The sequence below is a fragment of the Engraulis encrasicolus genome, chromosome 10 (genome assembly GCF_034702125.1).
Source record: "Engraulis encrasicolus isolate BLACKSEA-1 chromosome 10, IST_EnEncr_1.0, whole genome shotgun sequence".
Classification (NCBI taxonomy): Eukaryota; Metazoa; Chordata; class Actinopteri; order Clupeiformes; family Engraulidae; genus Engraulis; species Engraulis encrasicolus.
Genome location: NC_085866.1, coordinates 47,703,534 through 47,719,142, shown reverse-complemented (window position 1 = coordinate 47,719,142; position 15,609 = coordinate 47,703,534). Strand labels below are relative to the sequence as shown.

Sequence of the window (15,609 nt, the reverse complement as noted above, 5' to 3'; positions counted from 1 at the left end):
TAGATGGTTCCAATACCTGTCCGGGTAGGCCCGCTAAATCACACGTGCAGCGGCTGTGCTTCGAGTCTGGAAGACTCAAAGTCACCCTCTTCTTGACGAGTTTGGACCTATTATCCCATGCAACCCCCCACAGCTAGAGGACTACACGTATGCCGGAATTTCCCCTTCGGGTATTTGACACCGTTTGCAATGTGTCTTGTGAATCCAAGAGTCTCTTTCAGCGATTTTCACCGCTGTTGGTGTAGTGAGTAAGACTCGGAAAGGTCCAGTCCACCTTGGATGACACCAACTTTTCCGCTTGATTTCCTTAACAAAAATCCAATCTCCAATTCTCAGTTTCTGGTCATCCTGTAACGACAAAGAAGAATCTGGGACAATGTTAACTTGTTTAACTTCACGTGTTTGAAATGTTTTGCGTAAATAGTCCACTAAATCAGGTGCGTCATCAGGGCTGGCTTTTACATGAGTTAAATCAGGCAGCGTATACGGTCTACCATATAATATTTCAAATGGTGTTAGTGGGCTTCCCAGAGTCGGTGTAATATGCATACTGAGCGCTACTAAACTAAGACAGTCAGGCCACTGTCTTTTAGTTTCTTCCATAGCTTTTCTGAGTTTAGTTTTAACCGTTCCATTCGTTCTCTCCACCAACCCCGCACTGGAGGGATGGTAAGAACAATGGCGTTTCAAATCAATTCCCAAATGTGTACTTAATTTTTCAATTAAAGCATTATGAAAGTGGGCGCCGTTGTCACTTCGAATAACAGATACCCATCCGAAATTTGGAAAAATACGATTACAGAGAGCCTTTGCTACTGTAATTGCATCTGCACTAGCAGTAGGGAACAATTCCACCCATTTAGAAAAAACATCAATGATTACCAAACAATACTCGTACCCTTTTGCCTTATGTAATTGTATGTAATCCATGTGAATAACTTGAAAAGGATATTGAGGTTCTGGAAACTTTCCTCTCTTAGGTCTCATATTTCCTTGTGAGTTGTGTTTCAAGCACACCAAGCATTGCGCACAAAACCGCTTTGCAAATGTTGTGAATCCAAAATGTTTGTAACTGTTTTCAACCAGTTTAGTCATTGCAAAGGAGGAAACGTGACATTTACCATGTGTCAATATTGCTGCCCACTTATACATAGATTTCGGAAGAATGGGTTTGCCATCCTCACTAGTGTACAATCCATGTTGTAAAGTGGCACCGTGTTTAAGCCAAGTTTGTCTCTCAGTGTCCGGTGCAGCAAACTGCATGTCTTTAAGCACTTCAGGAGTGCTGTCTGCATCCTGAGACAAACAAACGTCAGCAGCCTCTTTTGCCATTTTGTCGGCCAAGGCATTTCCTCTTGACACATCATCTGTTCTGTTCGTATGCGCCTCACACTTACAAATGGCTATTTTTAGCGGCAGTTGTATGGCTTGCAACAGACGCTGAAGTAAAACTTTGTGTTTAACCTCCTTCCCACTGGAAGTCAAATAGCCTCTCCGTTTCCAGTGCGCACAAAATACATGCGATGCGCTGAAAGCATATTGACTATCAGTATAAATTGTCACAACTCTGTCTTTGTACAATTCACAAGCTTTTGTCAACGCTATAATTTCAGCAGCCTGCGCTGATAGCCTAGAGGGTAAAGTCTCAGAAAACACCAGTTTGTCCACTGTAGTGACGGCATATGCAACCTTATTTTGACCGTGACTATCTTTGCATGCAGAACCATCCACGTAAACAACATCACCTTCTGTAAGAGGTGTATCTTGTAAATCCGGACGTGGTTTAACAATCTTAAAAGTCTCCGTCTCACAGTCATGCATATGTTCTGTACCGTCCGACGGAATTGGAATCAAAGTAGCAGGATTGAGTGAAGTACATCGTTCAATAGTAACGTGCGGCTGTGACAACAATACTGTCATGCACGAGAGATGCCTTGCAGGCGACAAAAATGACATATTTGTCTGCAACAGTAAAATTGACACAGCATGAGGAACCTTAAGAACAAGTGGGTGAAACAAGACTACTTCAGCGGAGGCCTGTACTGCCAATGCAGCAGCAAGCACTGCTTGGACACACGGAGGGGTCGCCCTAGCGACCACATCCAGCTCTTTGGCGTAATAGGAAACTGGACGTAATTTTTCGCCAAAATTCTGTAATAAAACCGAAACCATGTGGCCATCTTTTGCATCAACCATTTGTATGAAAGGTTTTGAATAATTCGGAAGAGCCAACACTGTAGAACCTGCTATTTTAGTCTTGGCATCACAAAAAGCTGTCACCATATCCTCTGTCCAGATTAGAGAATCATTAGGAGCCATAGGTGCGGAGTAAATTGCATTCTGTAGCGGTTTAACCAGTTCTGAGTAATTTGGCACCCATTGCCTACAGTAATTACACAGACCTAAAAAACTCATAAGCTGTCTTTTTGAGACAGGGCGAGGAGCATTTAATATTGCTGTTTTTCGGTCAGCATTGACTGTACGGCCATGCTTAGTCAGAGTATGACCCAAATAGCGCACCTCGCTTTGCCACAACTGCAATTTATTTTTGCTTACTTTGTTGCCCGTGTTGGCAAGATAAGTCAACAATTCCAATGTGTCCTGTTTGCATGATTCCTTTGTCTTATTTGAGATTAATAAGTCATCAACATAAGTAATTAATTGAGACCCATTAGATGGAATAAAATCTGCGAGACAGGTCTGAATCGCCGTTGCAAATATGGTAGGGGATTCACAATAGCCTTGACTTAGCCTAGTGAAAGTATATCGCTTCCCCTTAAAAGTAAACGCAAACCAGTATTGACTGTCAACATCAACGGGAATGGACCAAAATGCATTACTTAAATCAATCACTGAAAACCATTCAGCATCGGGGCTAAGTTGGTTAAGTAATGTATGTGGGTCCGGTACATTAGGAGCCCGCGCAATAATCGCATCGTTTACAGCGCGTAAATCTTGGACCATTCTCCAACCAATAGATGGAGGTGCTTTCTTTACCGGGAAGATTGGTGTATTGCATGGGGAATCGTCACAGAGTCTAATTATTCCCGCATCCAATAAATCATTTATTACAGGCTCAATACCAAGTAAAGCATCTGATTTCAGTGGGTATTGTTTTATTCTGGGACGATAATCAGTCTTTCCTCTGATTATTACAGGCGTTGCCGTTGTCATAAGACCTACATCAGTGGGATGTTGTGACCAGAGGGAGGAAGGCACATTCTGCAAAGCAGACTCTTCCTCCTCTGTCAAAAATACGCCATATCATGCTTCCTCAGCATACACCCGTGTATTTGGAAAACATTGTGTTTCCAAATTAACGATTCTTTTCCTCCAGCCTGTGCTGTTACTCACATACTCATCAGATGTATCCAAATGCCAATCGGTTACAGAGCGTGCGTTTTGAACTTTTTCAGACAAGTCACTCCATGCCTCACCTAATTCTTTTGTCAACAAAGCATAAGGTGGAGATCCCCACGGGACAAGACAATCAATCTCAGACGGCATTTTCACATCACAAAAGCAAGTACCTCCCTTCCAATACAAGGAGGTAAACAGAACTTTTTGAGAACCCAAATTATGCAATTGATCATTGTATTTCAAATCGGAATTAGACATGTCTTTTCCCGTGTGCGTATCAGATCTGGACCGTAAGACAATATGCATGTCGCTCGCAGGTCTGTGATCAGACCCTGGAAGCGCTCTGGCTGTAGCCAGAGTACGCAACTCCTCCCCCACAGAGCTGTCGCTCGGTACGTCAAGTGTCCAGTAATACACTGTTTGTCCATCACACTGATCATTCAATAGAACATTCACCAAGTCACTTTTTTGGGCAGTCATGCCTCCATCACTTGTGGGAAACACTCCAATTCGTAATTTAGCCATAGCATCCCGTCCCAGTAAATTACAAGGACATTCAGGTGCCATTATGACTTGGATCCATGCAGACGATCCAGTTTCACTGCATTGTAATTCAACAGGTTTGCTCAAAGGTTGCCTCTGCAGTTGGCCATTTGCTGATTTAACCAGTACTGCTTTATTTGATTTGGTAAGGGCTTCAATATCCTTCACGACAGTTTTACAAGCACCAGTGTCACAGAGGAATTTAATAGGTTTACCTGATAACATTAACGTTAATTCAGGTTTGCCTGCACCCTTAGAGTAAAAAATTTCTTCCAAATCTAAAACATCAAAATCATCGTCATTCAGTTCCGCGTCATCACCAACAGGACGTAATGCACTATTATCCACTAGTCATTGCTGAGCATCAGGATTGTTTGGACAATCGCGTGCCCAATGTGTCATTTCACCGCATCTGAAACAACTACCATCGCGTCTGGCATCGCCTCTGCTATAATTGCCAGTCGCTTGATTTGATTCACCAGGTTTCCCCGGTCTATTTTGTCCCCTTCCTCGGAACCCACGACCTCTTCCTTGAGTCCAACCACGGTTGGCCTCATTAGCCTTAATAACATGTGTTACGGCTTGAGCAAAAATCTGTGCTTGTTCCTGTTTCTCTTTTTCTTTCTTCTTATTTTGCGCTGTTTTCTCGGCATGGCGAGCATGCGCCATGAAATCAGCCAAAGAAGCAGTGGGCAGAGTAACATAATTCTTTTCCAACCAGCCCTTAATCTCTGGGCGAAGGCAACCCAGCATCGCTTGTTTAATTTGTTGGTCGAAAATGAGTTTATTTGCCGGAGTGTCATCATCTAACCCACTGTATTTGCGAAAGACCGCTTCAAATTTCTCCCTAAAGTGGTAGACGTCCTCATCGTCACCTTGTCTGCATTCCTGTAATTTACTATAATTAGGAGGAGATTTGAAAGTCTCGCGTAAGGCCGTCTCAAGGGTCGTAAGAGTTGCATCTAGACCTGTACTTCCTGGAGCATGGGTCACTCCAGCATCGGTCCTAGCTTTAAATTTGTCTTTCACTCTAGACCAATCAACTCCCATTTTACAACGGTACAATTTTTCAACTTCATCACCATCCAAATGGTACATGGTAACCAACTGTCGCATTTCAGTAATGAACTCATTCAATTTGTGTCTATGTCCGGCCACACCTTCCACAGCTTTTTTTATTTCGTCCTGGTTCCAAGGACGATAAACCTGCATCACTCTCATATTGTTGCCACCAACAGCCGCCGTCGGATTAAAGGCAGGGTTAGGTACTTCAATCATAGGGTAACTTTCAGCCGTGCTTTCGCCAAGAAGAACAGCATCCTGAAGGGCTACGTGAGCCTGGAAATAAGGACTGTTCTGTGACGGTGGAAGTGAACTAGTACCACGCCAAGGCAACGAAGGCGAGAACAATTGGCTGCGCGTAACCGCAGGAGAAGTAGAAGCCGCGGCAAGGGCCACTTTAGACAACGGTTTGCCAGTCGTAACAGGGGTAGAGTCTGGAGTTACACTAGAGACATAGGACGGTGGAGGGGATGCCGACAGTTTGATATCCGAATCAGCACCACCACTAGCGGCATTGGGGTCAACAAAAACAGGAGGAGAAAGCGCAGGCAGTGGGGCAGCTGCTACGCCATGAGGAGAAAGCGCAGTCAGTGGAGCAGCTGCTACACCATGAGGAGAACGCGCAGACAGTGGGGTACCTGCTACGCCACTCACTCTCACCCTACAGCGCGCCACAGGATTATTATCCTCCTCCCTTACATACGCGACCGTGTCATCAGATGGAACGACAGTTTGCCGTTTTAACTGAATCTGGTCGTGACGCTCCACAGCAGCGTTCAACCACATTTTGGCACAAGAGATTTCAGTCTTATGATGGTCTTTAAGAGGGCCTTTCTTTTTGGTATGATGAGATGACACATTTTCAAGCAATTTAGTACAACTAGGCACCGTTAACTTCCCATCAAAACCATGCTTTTTATGCCAACGCTGAACAAACTGGGCAGCGCCTGATTCACGCCGTTCTAAAAATCTTGCATCCCCCTCATACACTTTCGCAGAACAAGAACCCATTGTCTTGACGCAATTTACAATAGCACAAACACTAGGAATGAATTTCCTAGGCCGTCACGAAATTTTGTAAATGAGACAACCTTCTAGGCTAAGGCCAGCTTAGTCCGGTCTCTTCACAAAAAATCCGTGCGATATGCAGGCGTAACAAAACAAGGACAAAATTTGGACAGGCTACCCAAAATTCCAAACCCCAAAGTCACCAAATACAGGTCATTTACAATTCCAAATCGAAAAATGCCCGGAGTTCCAAACTCAATTGAAGACAGACAATTTGTAGTTCCAAACTAAAAATGTCTGGAGTTCCAAACTCTATAGAAAACAGACCATTAATAATTCCAAATTAAAAATGTCCGGAGTTCCAAACTCAATAAGATACAGACCATTAATAATATTAAATTAAAAATGTCCGGAGTTCCAAACTCTACACTGCAGTTTTTTCTGTACTAGAGCTCAAAAAACAAAACAAAAACAAAAAAGCATACTACCTCATTCCTGTGCGGGCGTCTGTCACGTGGGTCAGTACTCAGTCAGTCGTCGCTGAATATGAAGGCGTAGTGAGGCGAAGCCACCTATTTCTGGGTCCCGGGTAAAAACTTGGTGTTAGGCGCGTCCCTACGTCTCCATATAACAGGGAGGACAATTATTTGAGTTCGGCTATCGAAGGACCAAAACATGTGAATAATTTCACATTATCACTTTAACAATTTCACTGTATTACCTTATCAAATTGACCTGAAAGAACACACACAGAAACAGAGGTAGCAGTTTAAATCTGAAAGCAGCTCGGGGGTCTCGCACTCACAGGAAATGGTTACATGGATTTCTTGCGAGCCCGAGTCTACCAACAGTGGGCTAGGCCTTTATTATCTCATTCTAACAAGTAATTTTCCTATCATGCATATGTAAAACATAATATGATGAACATATATGGTCGCGTCTTCCCCCGGTTCCGTGATGGGCTCCCAGTGGCGTCCGGCCTGTGACGGATAGCTTTTACCAGCCTAAACAAGGTCATAGTTCAGACAGAGTAGCCCAAACGACCAAGAAGAGATGTTTTCCTGGTGGACCAGAGATGTCACATAACTCAGAGCAAAGGAGAGGGAGAGAGAGAGAAAGAGAGAAAGAAAGAGACAGAGAGAGAGAATAACAGAGTATAAAACTCTAACTAAAGGTTACACTTTTATCACATTGTATATTTTCAATAATACATGTATAAATTTATTAACAGTCCCCAAGGGGAAATTCGTTCTCACCACACAGGGTACAGTCGCCGCAAGAGCAGCGCCCCATAAGAACACCTGTCAACCCACCTGTCGGAGGGAGACCAAGATGGACTGGCTGGAACTGTAGAGTTAGGACATTATTCAGATCAGAAACCCTTCATGGCCTGAACTATTTTGAATTCCAACTGAATTATAGTTTTAATGAGTTCTTTAATAGTCCTGTCTCCATTCATCCGCTTGGACTTGGACATTTGATTCCATTTCTAATACTTATGTCATCCTATCTCTGTCCCACCAGACACAGACCTGCATCTGTGAAAAAAGGTGATGCCCCATCTTCCTTGAATTGTGGCGCAGCACGCCAAACCCCCAACATTTGGTTCGACCCCGGTTCGAGTCTGGCCGGGGTCATTTCCCGATCTTCCCCTGTCTCTCTGTCCCATTCGCTTCCTGTCACCATCTTCGACTGTCCTGTCAAATAAAGGCATAAAAGCCCCTAAGAAAAAAATGTATATAAAAGAATTGTAATGCTGACTTGAATCAGAGTCTTAATTAACTTCCTTAATAATTCTCTGATCTCTGTCCCTTCACAGACACGGTACTGTGGATCTTGCATCAGGCACTAGTGGCAGTTCTGTGTGCAACACTGGTATTGAAAGCCATCCATCCTTATGCCCGGAAACTTCTAACCTCTTTCCCTACCTTCCCCTTCTGCCCTGTCCACACATCACAGATTCGGACTTGCAGCTGCGTCGTGATGCCATCCTGTGCCAGGCCGCCCTGGTGGCGGTGTTGTGTCCTGCACGTTATGATAGTGATGGTGAAAGTGGATAGTGGATATTTATTTTATATTGTCTCTTTCTTTATTTCTTATCCCCTCGTCCACTCATCACAGACACGGACCTGCAGCTGCGTCGTGATGCCATCCTGTGCCAGGCGCTGGTGGCGGCGCTGTGTGCCCTGGCGGAGCAGCTGCAGGCGGCGCTGACGCTGCGCTTCAACAACAGCGGCGAGTACGAGGAGGACAGCATGGAGGTCAGCCGCAAGTGGCTGGAGCAGATCTCCGCCATCGGAGTCCTCTTCAACTACCAGTCCATACTCTCACCACACGTGGTAAGACATGATGAACAAACAGATGCACACGCACACGCACACGCACACGCACACATGCACACTAATACCTACATTTGTGATAAGTGAGTATGAAGAGGTCATCCACAAATGGCTAGAGCAGACCTCTGCCATAGACGTCCTCTTCAACTACCAGTCCATACTTTCTTCAGTGGTGGAAGTTTAATACTACCATGGAATAAAAGGCACAAAAAATGATTCCTAGTGTACAGACTCCTCACTTCAAAACTTCCTTTGTCTTGCACCTTAACCTTGGATGCGAGCAATCTTCCTCCTCAACTGATTCTCTATTAGTCTGCCACACATTTGCACCTTATAAGGTCACATGGTGTAGCGTGCAAGGGGAAAATACATGTGGCTGCTATTGGAAGAGAAATTAGACTTTTTTTACTGGGTCATGCATTGACTACCATAGATTTATAAAAACACCCAAACACAAAGTCAAAGACAAATGCACACACACACACACACACACACACACACACACACACACACACACACACACACACACACACACACACACACACACACACACACACACACACACACACACACACACACATTCTCTTGCACGCACAAGCTTGGCGTCCTATTCAGCCAGTCCACGCTCTCTCCACACGAGGTCAAAACAAAGACCGGAGATGGAAGTGTTAGTAGGTCAGGCATTCACCAACATATAAATGTACTTAAATAAACAGACTTAAAACACACACACCCTGACATACTTTCTCATTTATGCGCTCTCTCTCTCTCTCTCTCTCTCTCTCTCTCTCTCTCTCTCTCTCTCTCTCTCTCTCTCTCTCTCTCTCTCTCTCTCTCTCTCTCTCTCTCTCTCTCTCTCTTTCACACACACCATCTCAACAAACACACATGTGCACACACAAGCACCATTATACTCCTTCTCTGACGCACACGTCTATGCAACACACACACACACACACACACACACACACACACACACACACACACACACACACACACACACACACACACACACACACACACAGGGTTCCTTCATTTGTGACCATGTTGCTGCCTGTTTCCTCTCCTCTGCTTCCTCCTTTACATGCATCCTTTTATTTTCCCTCTTCTCCTTCCTCTTTGTTCTTTCCTTTCCTCTTCCACATCCCTATCCCTCCTCCTTCTCCCTCTCCCCCCTTCCCTTTTTCCTTCTCCATCTTCTCCTGCCATTTATTTCTTCTTCTATTCTTCTTCTTTGTCACCTCTTCTTCCTCCACTTCATCTCCTCTGTTCTCATCCATCTTCCTTCTCCTCCTCCTCCACCTCCTCCTCCACCTCCCTTTCTCTCCTCCTCCTCCTCCTCTTTCTCCTCCTCCACCACCTCCTTCTCCTCCTCCTCCTCCTCTTCCTATCTTTCTCTTATCCTCCTCCTCCTCCTCCTCCTCCTCCTCCTCCTCTTCCTCTTTGTCTATACCTAATGCAGAGGGAGGAGCGGACCATGTTGGAGGACACCAAAGCAGCCCTGGCAGACCTGGACAAAGTCACCGTGGTCTTCAGGCAGCAAAGCGACGAATGTCTGGTTGCAAGTAAGTGCTGTATGCACGCGCGCGCGCGCAGACACACACAGACACACACAGACACACACAGACACACACAGACACACACAGACACACACAGACACACACAGACACACACAGACACACACAGACACACACAGACACACACAGACACACACACACACACACACACACACACACACACACACACACACACACACACACACACCTTTTTTTGTGAAAACCCTCGCCCACTTCTGCAGACATGAAATCTCCTAGATATAGACAGGACAAGGGATCTGTTACATGAATACTAAAGTGGCATCTTATTTAGATTCTGGAGTCACAGTGCTTTGAGATGGGATTGTCGACTACACACCACACAGACATTTGAGCGCGCACACACACACACACACAAAATTGAGCAGTGCACATACACTTGCTCAGTCACACTGGCAACTGACGCACGTACACACACACATTGGCCCACAATCTGCCCTCAGCAAATCCTCTCCAAACACCCAGCAGACTTCCTCTCTGCAGCGCCACTTCCTCTCTCTTTCATACAGCGCAGGCGTGCTGAGGAGAGATAGCCGCCCAGGCCCCCAGGCCTCTTTGTTGTACTTACTGCTGAGGGGCCACAGGAGAGAGGGAGAGAGGAAGAAAGAAAAAAAAAGAAAGAAGGAGAGAGAGAGAAAGAAAGAAGGAGAGAGAGAGACAGAGAGAGAGATTTTGAAGGAGAGAGAGAGCACCGAGGGATTTGCTATTGTACGTGAGTGCAGGGACAAGATTTAGCTGCTTTTGGAGAAGCAAGAAAGAAAGCGTTGATACTTTAAAGTTTCATTAATCCCCATTTCACAACACATAGAGGTGCATTCACTCATACACTCAGGTACTTGCGTATAATATGCATGCGTGCAAATGTCTGCACGCACACGCGAACACACACAGACACACAGACACACAGACACACAGACACACAGACACACAGACACACAGACACACAGACACACAGACAGACACACAGACAGACACACAGACAGACACACAGACAGACACACAGACAGACACACAGACAGACACACAGACAGACACACAGACAGACACACACACAGACACACACACAGACAGACACACACACAGACACACACAGACAGACACACACAGACACACACACACAGACACACACACAGAGAGAGACACACACAGACACACACAGACACACAGACACACACACAGAGAGAGACACACACAGACACACACACACACACACACACACACACACACACACACACACACACACACACACACACACCACACACACACACACATTCATGCGCATAGCCCCTATCATAAAGAGTATGCTTTGCCAGCTAAACTGCTGCTTTAGTGGCTGCACGCAATGCAGCGTAGCAGTAGCAGTTTGCTGATGCCCTCCAGGAGAATAATACTGTAGTCTAATACCCCATTCATCCTCCCAAATCATTTGTCAACAAAATATGGGCAACATCCCGGTGTAACCAATACCGCTAATGCGAGCACAGGATACCCAACCCGAGCACATCCACTCTGATGGTCCAGTCCACTGCGGAACTGTATTAGCATGCCTGGAATGGAACTACAATTGTCTGTCTGTCTGTCTGTCTCTCTCTTTCTGGGCTGTTCTCTTCTCTTTCTTTCTCTTTCATTCCCCTTCTTCGACATTGTTTTGCCACTTTCTCCCTCTGATGGTCCTGTCTTTGTTTTCTTTATTCCTGGAATGGAACTACAACTGTCTGTCTGTCTCTTTCGTTCTCTCTGTTTTGTCACTTTCCCCTTCTGATGGTCCTGTGGTTTTTTTTTTAATTCTCTCTCTTTCTCTCTCTTTCTCTCTCTCTCTCTCTCTCTCTCTCTCTCTCTCTCTCTCTCTCTCTCTCTCTCTCTCGCTCTATCTCGCTCTATCTCGCTCTCCTCTGTAGACACACCGGTGTATTATGAGGTGGAGGGTAACAGGCAGGCCATCCGAGTGCTCTTCTACCTGAACAGCAGCCACTTCAACGAGCTGCCCTCCCGTCTGCAGAATGGAGGGAGCCTGAAGCTGCACTCTGTGCTGTTTACCCAAGGTGAGTGCGTTTGGACACAAGACATTCATCCAGAGGCTACTGGGCTGAGGACATTAAGACATCCATCCAGAGGCTACTGGGCTGAGGACATCGTTTAAGCACATCAATATATCCCGTGTCTGACATCCTTGGGCCCTTCTCAAAACCTAGTGCAGTGCACTTCGTTTTGTGAAAGACCCCTTCTTTGTTTTTTGGTTCTTTTTTAAATTAGAAAATCACACTGTGTTATTCTAGCCTATTGCACACTATGTTATGGCCTAATACTTCTTCCCCATCTCATAGGCCTACTACGTACCTTTACTGCATGTTGTTTTTTCTGTCGGACTCAGAGCTGTATGGTCGGACTGTGCATGGAGCGCCATCTTGTGGTAGCTTGTGTGTAGCACACTCTAGGCCGCTCTAATGTTTTGCTTCCAACTTGAGCAGGTGAAGGGACATCAGCGCTCACTGTGTGTGTGTGTGTGTGTGTGTGTGTGTGTGTGTGTGTGTGTGTGTGTGTGTGTGTGTGTGTGTGTGTGTGTGTGTGTGTGTGTGTGTGTGTGTGTGTGTGTGTGTGTGTGTGTGCCTGCGTGCAACTATTTGTGCGCGTGCGTGTGTGTATAGCCCTGGAGAGGCCAGAGGGGGTGGCCGTAGCAGACTGTGTGCCCATGGAGGAGTTCCAGAAGAGGACGAATGCGGTGTCCCTAGAGAGGGTCAAGGCCTACTACAGGAAGCTCAGGTACGCTCACAGCTATGCGCACACACTCAAAATTACACACTCATCCACCTGAAATGGACTGAGTGCTGGACTAAATGAAGGAATCAAAGAGAACAAAAGAAATTCTGACATACCACGCTCCCATTACGGCTTTTTAATTGATGCTATCATGTTTCTGTCTCGTAATGGTTTGGGAGCCTGTTGTCAGACATTTTTTCACATTCTTACACAAATTCCTGAAGCCATTTGGAGAAAGAATGGCACGAGGCAACCCTTCTTGAAGGCATAATTTGCAGATATTCTTAAAAGCAGATTTTTTTTTATCCGTTTACATAAAAAATAAAAATGTGATTGTGACAGATGCCTTTTAAATCTGGAGTTTTAAAAGGATATTTCTAGGCCGAAACCTAGCATTCAACTACTCCCTACTCCCTGCCAGTTGTGCTATTAAAGCCACTGTGAATTTGAATTAACATGTTCACTAACAACTAACACCATGGCTGTATATCAGTCTTACACAAACACATATAAAACCCCTTTGAGGAGGAGATGGCTTCTCTCCAAACCTATTCAAGAGATTGGATGACACAACCTGTCTTGAAGGGGTAATAATTCTGCATCATTTAGAGAGTTTCATTTTATTTAATTTCACATATTTTACCTTTTTGTCTATGTTCAACTGCTCCCTCTGCTTTGGTAGCATTATGTCAACAGTCACACTATTAATGCTACTGTATACACACATGCATTTGAATGGACATGGTCATTAAGAGCACTTCAGTTAATGTTTGTTGCGTGCTCCCTTCAGGGCGTTTTACCTGGAGAAATCCAACCTTCCTACCGAGTCTCACAAAACTGCCATGAAGATCGATCAGGTATGAAAAAACGAAACGAAACGCCGCTGCATTCTGCAAAAAGCTCTCTACAAAACTCTTTACATGTTCTCTCTCTCTCTCTCTCTCTCTCTCTCTGTCTCTCTCAAAAGCTCTCATATTGACTCATGCATTGCGTTTCTGTCCTCAGCTTGCTGAATTATTTCATTAGTATGCAAATTAGGGGCTCTCCCCTCCTGGAAGTTCACTGCTACTTTACCGGTTAATTCACTAACGTTCCACTCGGGCAGTTGGCTTCTGTTTGCTCACAGTGCAATTATCAGATGTTTATGACGTTGTGCCCTACCCTGCTCAGTCATAATATTGTTGTTATTGTCATACAGTAGGTACACATGCATGAAGGTTTATACATCCATATTGTATTTATTGTCTAAGAAATCTCTGATCGTTGATGATGCTTATGACACATGTGTCTCTGACTGTGACTGGTTTTCTAGCTAATTTGACTAAAATGGTAGACTGTATTGGGGAATTGGAAAAGTATGTCCATGTATATATAGCACAAGTATTTACACAGTATTGCTGCCCTCAGATTTTTTATATTCTGTGAAGTTGAGTCACTGGAATATTTTATGTTTTTTTTGTCTCAGTTTTTGGTCTATTCTTCGCAAACTGCATTGTCACCAAAGCACTTGGTGATTGCTCACTATTAATAACAAATCGATTATTTCCCTCACTAGCTGGCGGTGGCAGAAATGTAATGGCCTCTCGTAACCTTCTGTGTCCCTTCCTATCCCCTCTGTCTGCAGCTGCTGAGGCCGTTGAACACGCTTGATGACCTGTGTCGCCTGATGCAGACCTACGTGAACGTGCGGCCCAGCTCCGGGGGACATCCTTCAGGCGTCAGCGTGCTGCTGGTGTCGGCTGAGCTCTGCAACCGCCTCGGCTCCTGCCACATCTCCATGTGCTCAACTGGCATGCAGAGGTGCGTCTCTCTCCCTCTCTCTCACTCACTCACTCACTCACTCACTCTCTCACCCACTCACTCACTCACTCACTCACTCACTCACTCACTCACTCACTCACTCTCTCTCACACTCTCTCTCTTTCTCTCTCTCTCTTGGCACTTGCTCTCTTTTCCTTTCCTTTCTCTCTGGTGCCCTCTTCAGGCCACATGGTACCAGTGCAACCCTTTCATTCATTGAGGCTCCATTGTTTGTTGCTGTATATAGACCCCGTTTCTGCCTGCTTTCTGGTCGTTTCTGTATTGATTTTATGTGTGTGTGTGTGTGTGTGTGTGTGTGTGTGTGTGTGTGTGTGTGTGTGTGTGTGTGTGTGCGTGTGCGTGTGCGTGTGCGTGTGCGTGTGCGTGTGCGTGTGCGTGTGCGTGCGTGCGTGCGTGCGTGCGTGCGTGCGTGTGCGCGTGTGCGCGCGCACGTGTTTGGCCCGCGTCCGTATGTATTTATTGCAGGTGTACTCTGAGTGTGTCTTTGGCTCAGGCCCAGATCCTGGCCCGGAACCATGGCCTTCTCCCACGCTGTCTCATGCAAACTATGGATATCATGCGGAAGCAGGTACAGCAACGGCAGCTAAAACAGCAGCACAGCCAACACAACCCTCCACTGATTTACTGTGTGGTAGCAATAATGTTAAAGGTTGTTAATTATGGATATCACGTGGAAACAGTTACGGTTATGGCAGTTACTTGTATGGCCTTTTTGTTTACACGCACACATTCTTTTTTTAAACTGAGGTTTTTTAAAAGCAATGGTGATTTTTTTGTCCACATGTGGTGTAATGGATAAAAAAAATCACCTTAACCAAGGCCTTACTCAGGCAGACAGTTCCTGATTTACTGTGGGTTTGTGAGGTGTAGTAGCAATATGATGAGTCGCTGTGAGCTCCGATCTGATAAGTTTTCCATGTATTTCACAGGGCACGCGGGTGGAGATATCAGCCAAGAACCTGAAGGTGATGGACCAGATGCCTCCCTCTGCTCCAAGGTTTGTCCACAGATGACTGGCATGACTCACACATACATCAGTTATGAACACTAATAGTGGATAGTCTATAGCTGAGGTGTCTTGAATGTACCATTTTTTGCACTGTGCACTTGACATAAGCGGGGCA

The 15,609-nt window shown here is 45.4% G+C and overlaps 1 protein-coding gene across 2 annotated transcripts in view; it reads left to right on the top strand.

Moving 5' to 3' along the window:
• prex1 (phosphatidylinositol-3,4,5-trisphosphate-dependent Rac exchange factor 1) overlaps positions 1-15,609 on the top strand; it is a 136,437-nt gene that overhangs the window by 117,094 nt on the left and 3,734 nt on the right. For both annotated transcript variants that reach the window (XM_063209098.1, XM_063209097.1), the window contains 8 exons: positions 8,095-8,312; positions 9,775-9,877; positions 11,806-11,949; positions 12,553-12,667; positions 13,455-13,521; positions 14,289-14,464; positions 14,951-15,053; positions 15,415-15,482. In XM_063209098.1, coding sequence (XP_063065168.1) covers positions 8,095-8,312; positions 9,775-9,877; positions 11,806-11,949; positions 12,553-12,667; positions 13,455-13,521; positions 14,289-14,464; positions 14,951-15,053; positions 15,415-15,482 — 994 coding nt within the window. The remainder of the gene's footprint in view (positions 1-8,094; positions 8,313-9,774; positions 9,878-11,805; positions 11,950-12,552; positions 12,668-13,454; positions 13,522-14,288; positions 14,465-14,950; positions 15,054-15,414; positions 15,483-15,609) is intronic.